General features: G+C 45.8%; 1 protein-coding gene across 2 annotated transcripts in view; it reads right to left on the bottom strand.

Annotated features, from left to right (window-relative positions):
• The window catches only part of MFSD2A (MFSD2 lysolipid transporter A, lysophospholipid), a 35,030-nt gene extending 27,292 nt beyond the window's left edge, over positions 1-7,738 (bottom strand). Inside the window, exons 1-4 of one of the 2 annotated variants that reach the window (XM_063312379.1) lie at positions 7,610-7,738; positions 5,675-5,682; positions 5,405-5,528; positions 3,054-3,178 (exon numbers count right to left, since the gene is read on the bottom strand). In XM_063312379.1, the coding sequence (XP_063168449.1) occupies positions 3,054-3,178; positions 5,405-5,528; positions 5,675-5,682; positions 7,610-7,699 (347 nt within the window). In that variant the 5' untranslated portion in view covers positions 7,700-7,738. Of the gene's footprint in view, positions 1-3,053; positions 3,179-5,404; positions 5,557-5,674; positions 5,683-7,609 lie in introns of those variants that run through there. The other variant, XM_063312378.1, reaches the window with a different exon arrangement.
• Between the last annotated feature and the right edge of the window lie 4,546 nt (positions 7,739-12,284).

Raw genomic sequence — 12,284 nt, 5'->3', positions numbered from 1 at the left:
AATATATTCTTGCTTGTTACTAATGTAGCCTCTCCCACATTCCTGGGGCCTTCTGTGCAGCTCCTATCAATCCTAGCCAGCATGCCCAGAGATTTGCTGGGTAAATGTGAAGGCAGCTGCCAACTAAGATATCTGGAAGGCACTGGGCAAAGCAGATTTAAGAGATTCTCTGCCTGGTCCACACCACATGCAAGCTAGGCTAGGCTAAAATAGGTTCAAGGTATTTGTGATTTACCATGTTGTGGCAACCCAACGATTATTTTGGTAGATTATCTGAACTGAATGGCTGGCTGGGGAATTCTGGGAGTTCAAGTCCACACATCTTCAAGTTGCTACAGTTGAGAAACACTGAACTAGACCATCATGGTGAAACATAATATATTTTTTGTTAGGGGAGGGTTGTATATTATGAGAACCCAGATACTGTGTTTTATTCACGTGGGCTTACTGTGATTATCTGAACCCAAAGTCAGGAAAAGCATTTACAAGAACCTCTTTCAAAAGGTTCCCTAAAGCTTGGCTGAGTAAAGTCTTTTATTCATATACCATTCCTCTTTGCTCTAATAATCTTTTCCTTTTAAGAGCCAATCTACACATGGAGGGCACACATGACTTTACCCAGAGGACTGAATAATTCCAGCCAGTTATTAAAATTTCCTGATTCATTGGCCTAGCAGTGGAAACCTCATGTTTCTGAAACCATCCCAGTCCTGAAAAAAATCTGACTGTTTGACTGATAGCTAAATCCACAGGCTGAATGGGCTCCAACTGCCAATTGTTCTGAACTGTCAGTTTTAATTTCCTATAAAATGAATTAAATCAACCCAAATTTTGACTGTCTTGGCATCAAGCAACCATTTTTTTTGGCTGCAGCCCTAGGGAATGACTAAAATTCATATATAACCTAGAAAACCCTGTCCAGTCCTATTTTATTGTATCTTGCTGAGGTTTTCATGCTCTTCCTTGGATTCATAATCTTTAGATCTTTTACAGACTTTTCAGGCTAGACATCAGAACAAACTTCCTGACTTGTATGAATTGTCAGTCAGTGGAAGGCTGTCCCGTGAGAATTCTCTTTCCCTAGACGGGTTCAAACATGCTGGCTGCGGAATTCTGGGAGTTGAAGTCTACACGTCTTAAAGCAGCCAAGGCTGAGAAACACTGCTCTCGTAGATCCTGACCTGAAAAGGTGGTTAGGCTAGATGACCTCTCTAAGAACCCTTCCAACTCCATGATTCCTGGATTCTATGAAATAAGCTTTCACAGGTTTTGTTTAAGAATTTGCTTTTTGAGAGAGATGGGAGAAGGCAATGGTAGTTTCGGGGCATTACCCACTGGATAACACAAGCCTTCTTCAGAATAAAATGTGAACTTAAAATGTATTATTTCCCTGTTCCCAGGGAAAATGTTACAAGGACATCAATGACAGGCTCTATACTTCTATCACTGGGGGCTTGGCTTGGGTTTGGATGACCACTATCAGCCTGGTCTAAAAAGGATCCTGCACTGTGACTGGGGATAGGGAAGAGGAATAGACCAACGTATTAGGAGGAGCAACCTGGATTCTTGAAGGAATCTTCCTCGATATATACACCAGGTCCCCTCCAGTCCATCACAGAGGCATTGAACTAATATAACCGCAAAGCCTAAGCAGATCTACAGTCCACAATTCTCTGCCCTGATGTCTTCCAGGGAGCAAAGTCTATGCTACCCAGATTTCCTGTTGGCCACATTGGCTGGGAGTTTGGGGAAGTGGCCAAAGCACACTCACAGGGTGTTGGATTAGGGAAGCATTTTCCTGTCACTCCTAGGCAAACACACTGTATGTTTAGAAGTGCCTTGTCCTTGTAGGCAATCCAGTGCCTTGCAGTTGCTGAATTCCCATCAGCACTAGTATGGTCAACAATGATGGACCGCAAGACCTGGAACCATCCCTAAAAGTCTTCTGCCCGTGCCTGCTATAAATTAAGAGAACAGGTGTTTTCCAAGCCACCTGGGGTGTGCTATCTCTAAAATGCTCACCAACTGCTGAAATGGGGGAAGGAGGCAAAAAGAAGGAAAATGGAATGTCCAGAAAGAAGGCTTAGCTTGAACAAGCATGATACCCATTGTTTTATACCTACACTTGCAAAACCCTTCAAGGACCAGCCAGTCTGAGCTGGGCTCCCTCCTGCCCCAAGTGCAAGTTGACCCCTCCCTCGGGGCCCATGAAACTGGCAGGTCTTGCTTCCCACACTCACATCATGCAAGCTGTCTCGGTTTCATCAAGTCACTTTCATCCTATCCTCTACAAGGACCCAGAAATACCACCCAGAGTGGGGAAGGAGCAGAATGGATCCACAGTGCTGCAGTCACAAAGGAAGGGGACATAATGAGCTGCCAATATTCCTGCTACCCTCAAATGCACCTCTTGAATTTTCCCCACTTGACTATGATAAACACCAACCAACTTCCTCCACTGTTAGTAGCTTCTCCTACGACCCCAACAGAGAAAGAGACCTGCAGCTAGCCCAACAATCCAGCTTGTCCACCTGTGGTCACTGGGGATCAGAACCCTCCTGCTGTTTTTGACGTTCTCCAAACAAGAACTGCAAATAACAGGGTTACAATACTGTCCAAAAGTTTAATTCCCAGCATCTTTTGGTAAGTCAGGTAAAGTCTCTTTTGAAAGGAGCTTAACTTCTAGTGACTACAGGAGCATCTCCTTCTAGTTTTCCCATCTGAAGACCACCTTGGATATTTGAAAAAATATCTCATACGCTAATGGCAAACCACTTCTCTTCTGCCACCAAGCACCTACACAGCACCTACCCAACCTTGGCTGATCTTCAGAAAGCTAAGCAAGGTTGGACCAGGCTGATTCTTGCATGGGAAGACACCAAGAAACATCACGGCATTGGATAAGAAAATAGTTTTTAAAAACATCTCAGAAGAAAGTGATGGCAAACCACTCCTGTTTTGTGCCAAGAAAATTCCACAGATGTCACCATACATCATGAAACTCTGCTTGAAAATGGCTTTATCTTCCCCCCTCCACATCAGTGCATGCTTACCAGGGCATCAGGCGTCCACAGCAAGTCCAGGAGCTTTTACTGATGAAGAAACCCACCAGGGGATCAGTTATGGCATCCCAAGCACGGCCCACGAAAAGGATGATGGATGCATTGAAGGGGTCCATCTGTTAAATAAAAGAAGAACCTCCATTCAATTCAAGTGTGAGAGCTCATTCTCCCATTGTAAGTAATAAATGAGAGAAAAGCAAATCTGCCTATTGCAGAAACAAAGGACAAGTAGAAACAAGCCAATCCACTGGAAAGCGGAGCTCAAGAAATCCATGAGCTGTAAACTAGAAAACTCAATATTTGAACCAAATCTTATAAACCCAAGCCAATTTCTTGAGCAGCTGCAGCTGCTGAAATTCTCTTGGTAGCAGCTTTCTATCTGTTCCAATAAATATGGCTTATTCTGTAGTTCTGATATTTTCTCCTGAGCTTCTCTAAGTGGTTTGAGTCCTGCTTCTAGCTGAAGCCTGGAGATGCTTTATCAGATGGTGAAGTCACATGGATTGCATCTTCAGGTTTGCAACCTCTGAGTTTTGAGACTCCAGGCACGTTGAATTCTTTACCCAAAGCTAAGAGCTTCTACATGCTATGCAGGCTTCCAGGGAAGATGGGCCCCAAAACAGATGGAGCCACATGTCAGCAGAGTTCACCCGTTGTACATAAAATCAGTTGGCTGGTCTCTTGGTGACTGGTGAACCAAGCCACTGTGGCTTATTCCACAAACTACAGTTAAAGCAAGCCAGGGCTTTGTGGGATGTGTGAACTCAGTCAGTGATTCCCAAGCAATAGCAAACATGCTGCTCTTCCCAGCAGGAGTTATTTACTGAAAGTGAAATGCCACCCAGAACTTATAATCCAGGGCAAGCAATGCAGCATGAGGAAGCAAGATGTTCTTAATTTGAGAACACTTGCCAGGAGCATGTAAAATTGACTGAGCAATGCATTCAACAGTGTGGTTGTATTATCAAGACTACAAGTGGGGTGAGGCACTGGATCTCAGCCCTGCTTCAGTTCACATTAGGTCAGTGACTCTAGAAGCATTCGGTGCCCCAGGAAGACATGAGTGGGGAGCACGAAGCTCCAGCAAGGCAGAAAAGTCCCCTCCCTCCCAGTAGGAGAGGTTTTGGTGCTGCAGCTTTCCCCAACTGGTGCCCTCGGGATGAATGGGGCAGCACATCTGCAATTGCTTAGGACCTCCTGGAATTCCCAAACAACATCAGTAATCGCTGTGCTGCTAGGAATTTCGGGAATTGCAATTTCACCACATCTTGAAGATGCTGGATGGGAGAAAGCTGAGCTGTGCAAACCTGCTATAGGAGAATTCTGGCGAAAGTAACTCTACCTCCTACTTACTTTCCTGGCTAGGTAGGGTTTGAAGGCTGCACTGACTTGTTGAACTATAAAACACTAATCCAACACTGGCATTGGCTCAGGGCATTTCACAATGCCCCCATCCAGAAATCCTGTCGGACGTGCCTATGGAGACGAGTGTCAACAGTGTCAAATTGATCAGGTGACTGAAATCATGCCCATTGTGACCTGTGTCTGATGCTTGCGACACACATTAAAAAGGGGCACAACTTCAATTGTCCAGTCACGTCCACCATGTTGACATCATTGGCATCCACAGCCCTGCAGAAGCCCTTGGATCTTGAGCTCAATAGGGGGGTTGCAAGAAGGAGGGCTGCCTGTAAGGTGGGGACTAGACACAACACTGACATCAGATCTGAAAGGGCAATGAAGAGGTTTCTCCATACCAGCGTTTCTCAGTCAGGGTTCTGTGGCACCTTTGGGTTCTGTGAGAGGTCGCTCAGGGTTCCCTGGGAGATCCCAATTTATTTAAAAAATTATTTCCAATTTGGGCAACTCCACATTAAAGAGGTCAGTTTCATTCTTTATTTTTAGTTTAAGAACACAGTTAATGCATATATCCAGGCCCACCCGTGAAACGAATATAATCATTTCGTAACTTCTGGCCTCTATTTGAGCCTGAATGTTCAGGGGTTCCCCAAGGCCTGGAAAATATTTCAAGAGCTCCTCCAGGGTCAAAAAGTGGAGAAAGGCTGCTCCATACAGAAAGCTAGCACATCAAGCAGAAGGCAAGGCAAGAAGCCTCCTTGAAAAGCTAGGTTTCTACACAGAGTGGGGCGTGTAAGAAATTTTGCTTGGAAATGCATTCCATCAAAGCTCTTGGGGAACATGAGACCAAAGAAAACAGCCCTTAAAGAAAATCTATATTGGGTGCAAATCTGAGGAAGTAGCTTGGCCTGGAGTCGAATCCAACACAGGTCCCACATAGGTCTTTGATTTGACCACCACCACCCAAGCCAGTTAAGACTTACCTGAACCACATCCAGTAAGTAAATCTGCAGAAAGAATCCCAAGGCACAACCAGTGATCTGATAGGGTGCCCCACCAATGGCATAACACACTTTGCTGCATATCGATAGCTTTGCTTTGCTTTCTCTCTGGAAAAGAGGAGGCAAGGGAATTAGCCCACTTCGCTTGGAAGCAATGGTCAAAGCTCCACCCTGAAGATCAAACAGCACTTTGGCTGAGTCCACACAGTGCAGAAAGACTCCTTGGAAGACTCTATAGCAATGTTTCTCCACTTTGGCGACTTGAAGATGTGTGGACTTCAACTCCCAGAATTCCCTAGCCAGCTGTACTGGCTGGGGAATTCTGGGAGCTGAAGTCCACACATCTACAAGTGGCCAAGGTTGAGAAACACTGCTCTATAGTCTATGAATTCAATCCATTGCTAAGTTCACCCAACACAGTAATCTGTTTATGGAATTAACTTATTTTCTGGATTCACGCAATTCACTGAACAAGAAATTTGCCAAATGGTTTGGTTTGTACTCGATTTTGGAAAGGGAGGATTTTGCATAACCTTCTAGAAACTTTAGCAACATCTGCATGTGTCTGCCCAAGGTATTTATCAACCCCTACTTTTGAGCAACAATTTGCTTTGTTCACTCTTTGCAAATATTCAGGCTCAAATGGGCAATAAATCTCACCAAGAACAGATAACAGAAGCTGGCTCAGAAGCAGCATTGCTTGCCTTGTGCTTGTTCATGCTTTCAACCCCAGTTGGGGTAGAAAACCAGTTTAACACTTTCCCACACTGCCAGCAGAGTAGAACACCATATCATCCTCCCCATTCACCCAAACAGACTCTGGAAGCGCCATCCATAATTATTACAGGTGAAACAGTTGAGATGGGGCGTTAAATTATGCAGCTCTGAGGTCCTCCCACCCTGCTCAACCCAATCATAGAAGTTAAAGCTGAGTTTTGCACACCGCTGGATTTTTACCAGAGCTGATGATGTTGGGTTGGCTGAACGTAGCAAATGGGCATCATCTCCAAAAAATTTTGGTAATCCCACACCCAATCCAGCAGATTGGTAAATGCAAGTGGTGTAAACTCAGAAGGATCAGGGTAAACGTACTGTCTGAAAGCACGTGAGTTTTCTTTAGAGAAAATCTTTTAGTCCATTTGCAACACTCCATCCCTGCTCTCATGGATTGTTTTAATAGAGTTTGTTTAGGTTTAACCAGGCTTTCTCTCTGGAAGCACCTCTCAGCTGAGTTTTTAGTAGGGAACAGGCACGTTGCAATTCGGACAGCCTTTTCGTAGCGTCCCGCAGTTGTTTCTTAAAGCTCCGCCCCGCCCAGCTTTGAAAAAACGCTTCAAGGTGAAAGTCTGTCCTCTGATTTCCACCCCCCGCCCCATTAAATGAAAAAAAGAAAAGAGGAAAGAAGCCAACTGCGTCTCGTTGGCTGCAAGGCATGAAAGAGTGCTTTTTTTCATTTATTTCCCGAAGAGGAAGTCACACCCCCCCAAAAAAGGGACGCGCCTTCTGGCCACTTTATGAATGAACTTGAACTGCACGAGGCCGCGTAACGATTTCATTACAGCTCCGCGGGCGACTCACAGCACAGCGAGGCGCTCTTTTAAGCGAGGCGAGGCGGGCGGCTGGCTTCCTCGGGGTGCAACTCAACCTCCCTTCCCCCCGGTCCCCTTTGCTCCCCCTCCCCGCGCCGTCCCCTTGCCTCCCAAACCCGTCCGCACGTCCTACCCGGAATGGCTAACCTTGACAAAACGCAAGGGGCCAGCCAGCGTCTGCAACAGAGCCAGGACGGATCGCCCGGGCCCTAATTTGAAGGCTCCAAGCCTTATAAGGAAGGATCGCCCGCTCACCCCAGCCCCGATCCGGACGGGCCACCGGACTCTTTACTCCCAGGACCCGCTTCTGCGTGGTGGTAGTGGTGGGGCGCTTCATGCTCCCCCGACTCTGCCCGGGAGGAGCGGGGAGCGAGCGAGCAGCGCGCCCACAGGCGTTCCGGCCGCTCTAGGTCCCCCAACAGCCTGGGGGATAGTGATCCCCGCTATTTTTAGCCGTGCTTCCTCGGGAGTAAATCTCACTGGCTCCCAAGCAGAACCAGCGGCGCGCGCGGCTTCCAGTCCCTTCCTGCCTTAGCGACTCTTTTCCCCCGTCTGTTCAGCGTTCGCCCTCCCGCTCGGCAGTTGACTTTCGCGTTACCTTGGAATAGAGCAGCTCCTCTGGTTTTAAGATGCTGGGTTGTAACAGGCCAGCCGTCGAGACACTTTCAGCTCCTTCTCCTTTGGCCATTGGCAAACCCAGCTGAACGGCTCCTATAAATCCACTTGATCTCCTCCTTGCTCCAGAGCCTTTCCTCCTCGATTCTTCGCCGCTCAGTGCGCTTTCAGACGTCTCTGCCCCGCTTGCTTCCCGGGGCGGGAAAAGACGCGTCTCGGGCTCAGGGGCGCGTCGAACGGCTGACGTGCGCGCTCCAAACTGCGCGCCTCGAGCGGAGGAGAATGAATGAATGCGACCCTGTCTCCGGCGGACGGAGTTTACTTCGCGGGCCGCCAGCCGCGGCTCCTCCCAGGGGCGGGGGGGGGGAGGGCGTCCCTTGCCCAGCCCACCAACTTCTCCCGGAATTAGAGTACAGCTATCCAAATTCTGCACCGAGGGAGCCAATCCGGAGCCGCGCCTCTGAAAACACCCTCGCCTTTCCCACTCCGGGCGAGGCAGCTGTCCACTCTCGCCTTCCGAGGCAGCCTCTGTCCGGGCCAAGCGGGCTGCGAAAAATGACTTCTTCCTTCCGTCTGTCCGCGTTGTATTCTTTTTTTAATCAACCGTTCAATCGTGTCCGATTCTCGCAGACCGCCTGGACAAGGCGCTGCAATTTTCCTGGCAAGGTTTTTCAGAAGTGGTTTGCCATTGCCTCCTTCCCAGGGCTGAGAGGGAGTGACTGGCCCAAGGACACCCAGCTGGCTTTGTGCCTAAGGCAGGACTAGAACTCTTGGTCTCCCGGTTTCTAGCCTGCTGCCTTTAACCACTACAACATACTGGCTCTCTTACACGTTGTGTATTTAAACCCAAATAATGCAGACTTCTTTGAGATACTGTGTTTGTACTGCATGCTTACTTGTTCATTAATGCAATTAATATCATATTCTGGATTTTCACCCAAAGTGAGTAAACTAACCCTAGGGTAGGGTCTGAGTTTGACCATCACTTTAATCCTGAAATGCGTTCACCCATCATGCTTAATCTGGTGGTTGAATCAACCCATGAAGCTGCAATCAAACCAAGACTAAAACTAACCAAGGTTGCAAGTTACAGCTGCTAAGTTTTTCACTCACCTGATTAAGCATGTTGTACAAAAAAAGACCGCTGAAGCACAAACTAGCTTATGGATATTTTAAGCAAGCCTGTTGTGTGAACACCTAGTCAGTTTGGTCTGTCTGTGGTTCAGTGGATTAGGCAACTCCCCCAAATGGGTTGAGTAAATCTTATCTCTGTTAATCATGTTATGAAATGGCCAAGAAACACCTTGCTAGATGAGTTAGTTATCCCTCTGAGAAGCCCATATATGGGGTTTAAGAGCAGTAGCAATGTCTGGTTGGATTAAGGATCCCAGTTTTAAACCAGGGATTTCTGAGAACAGAGAGAGCTTCAATGTGAGATTTTGGGAATTTTCAATTAAAAAAAAAACTTCAAAGTAAGGTTGGAAGTTAGTGAATGCTGTTATGCCTGTGGGTGTTGAACTGTTGGCCTTCAGGCTAAATCCTGAACTTCATTTGTTTTGGGCTTTGTATAAAGTGTCCTTGCAGGCTATAATAGATTTTTCAACAAATGATAGAGAGCCAGTGTGGTGTCGTGGTGAAGGCACCGGGCTAGAAACTGGGAGACCGAGAGTTCTAGTCCTGCCTTGGGCACAAAGCCAGCTGGGTGACTTTGGGCCAGTCACTCCCTCTCAGCCCTGGGAAGGAGGCAATGGCAAACCACTTCAGAAAAACCTTGCCAGGAAAACTGCAGGGACTTGTCCAGGCAGTTGCCAAGAATTGGACATGACTGAATGGATTAAAAAAGAAACACAACAAATGATGGTTTAAAAAAAATCTGACTTAGCGTTATTTGTAAACCAGCCCTTCCATAACTGACTAGCAGACTCTCCTCCATAAATTGGCCACATTCCTTTTTAAAAGCCCTTCAGTTTAGTGGATGTTGTGATAATAAATTCCATGGTGTAAGCATTCATCATCATTCCATGGATGGAGGCAGCCAGTCCACCATTGACCGTGTGCTAGTAGCCTCATGAAAACTAAAGGAAACAGACAGTTAAAGTGCTAACAAATCTCTGTTAACAAATATGGAACAAGATTGTGGTCTAGATTGGCATATGTACCTATTCTGACAAGGCAAGCCAATGTGCAAATTGCCAAACTTTGCACTAATTCCTCAAACAAATTACTTTTCCTGAAGAAATGTTAGAAAACAGAAATGCCATATGAGCAGGCAGGTTTTAGACAAACAAACCTGATATTCTTGTTGGATAGAGTAAACAGAATGGATGACCAGTATGGTGCAGTGGACATAGCATACCTTGATTTCAGCAAAGCATTCAGGATAGTCTCCTGTGAGATCCCAGAAGAGAACATAGTAAAATGTGGGCTGGATTATGCTACCTTTAAATGGATACAGAGCTGGTTGCATAATTATACCCATCAGTGGCTCTGCGTCAAGCTGGAAGGAAGTGTTGCATGTACATCATAGAGTGAAGCCTTTTGCTGTTCCAGTGTATTTATAAATGACTTGGGTGAGGAATTAGAAAGATATGATTATGAAATTTGCAAGGAAAAGAAAAACCTTAGAGGACACTATCAAGATTCAGGAGAATCTTGACAAGCTGGAACATTGGACAGACACTAGCAAGGTGAAATTCAACAAGGACAATGCAAAGTCCTATGTCTGGGTAGGAAAAATCAAATGCATTAGTATAGATGGGGGTGGTGGTTGACCAAACTGGATTCCAATCTGTGAAGAAAGGATCTGGGTGTTTTTTGTGGATCACCAGCTGAACCTAAGCCAACAGGATGATTATCTACAAAAAAGGAATGGAATCCTAGGCTGCATCAACAGAAGTATAGTCTCAAGATCAAGAGAGTCACTGATCCTCTCTATTCTGCAGCAGTCCAGCCACATCTAGAATTTTGCATCCGGTTCTAGGCACCCCGTTTTGGGAAGAACGCTAACAAACTGGAGCACGTTCAGAGGAAAGCAATCAAAATCATAAGGGGCGTGGAAGGAAAAACTATATGAGGAACAGTTGAAAACATTGATTACATTTAGTCTGGAGAAGAGATGACTACAGGGAGGTATGATCACTGGCTTCAGGTATCTGAAGGGTGTCATGTAGAAGAGTTGAATTGTCCAGAATCATTTTGGTATAAGAAATAAGGGGTTTCAGTTACAAGGTATGATTGGATTTGAGGAAAAATCAGCTAATGGTAAGAGTTGTGTAGCGGTGGAACATTCTGTCTCAGGAAATGGTGGTGCTTGAACAGAGGCTGCTGCTGTGGTCTTGGATTCCTACCCTGGGTAAGGAGTTGGATTAGATGACCTATGAGGTCACCTTCAATTCATTATATTCCAAGATTTGAAGGCAGAACTCAAGATCAGAACTAATGTAAGATGGATAATTGAAAAAACAAGAGAATAGAAGATTTCCCTTGGCTTCATTGACCACAGCAAGGCCTTTGATCGTGTAGATCATGCTAGAATTTGAGATATATTAAGGCTGGTGACAGAACTCCTGATTATTCTTTTGAGGAACCTTCACAATGTACAGGACAGAATTGAGAGGAACAGAGCAGTTCAAGATGGAAGGTAGATAAGAATGGCATGTTGTCTCTAATTTCTTCAGCAAATACAACAATAAGAAGAGAGGAAGAGATGACAGCTACTCAGAATTGGAGGCCAGAATCCTAGAAATTTGAGATAAGGTAGATGACAGTACTTTTTTAGCTGGAAAGCCCCAACAGCCATGATGGGAGTAAAAATGGAAAGCAAAACAATCAGGGTTATTTAAATGTAAAGACGATAAAAGTAAAACCTTAAGTTGATGGTGAAGAAGCAAAGATAGTAGATAGTTTTGTTTTCTTGGGATGAAGAATAGATAAAGTGGGAGGGTATTCTGTAATGGAGGATAAAGGAGAGATGGCAGATTAGACAAGCTCATGAAGGAAATGGATTATTTTTATGACAGCAACCATCAGAATAGTTAAAAGAATAGTTTTTCCACTGTTAATGTAGAGCTATCCAAGCTAGAGACTAAGAAAGTGCAAGAAGGAAAAAGATACCTTTGAATTATGAATCTGGAGAGAGTTACTAAGAGCCCCGTGATCTGGAAGAAGAACCCAGAACTCAGTCCTAGAGCAAATAAGGGCTGTCTTTTCCATGAGGCGGTGATCAGCAGGCTGCATTCTTGGGGCATGTGATGTGAGCAGATGATAGACTTGAAGGAACAACTCTGCTTCACAGAATTGAGGATCAGAGAAGAAAGGGCAAGATGGTGGGCATTTCACGGTGCAGTTGCTCAGTCCTGATGCAGTGGCACATAGTTAACCTCTACGCTCTGTGTGGGGCTGCCCTTGTGCTTGGTCTGGATGGTCTGCCAACAATATGGCAGCCTGGGGCACCTGGCCATTGCACGAGTTGCACAATGCCAATGACCAAGTCAACTTCAGGGTTTGCTTGTGATGCACAAGACGCTAAACAATGTGAGGTCAATGTCCTTAAGAAATTGCTTTTTGTGGCTGATCACTGAGGTGCCAGAAGATCTTGGTGGGTTGCCAAGAACTGCAGCTTGTTGTCTGGTGTTGCTCACAGACCATCTTCTCCCTAG

This window comes from Candoia aspera, chromosome 10 (genome assembly GCF_035149785.1).
Source record: "Candoia aspera isolate rCanAsp1 chromosome 10, rCanAsp1.hap2, whole genome shotgun sequence".
Lineage (NCBI taxonomy): Eukaryota > Metazoa > Chordata > Lepidosauria > Squamata > Boidae > Candoia > Candoia aspera.
The sequence above is the reverse complement of the archived record's forward strand: the minus strand, read 5'-3'. Positions and strand labels throughout refer to the sequence as shown.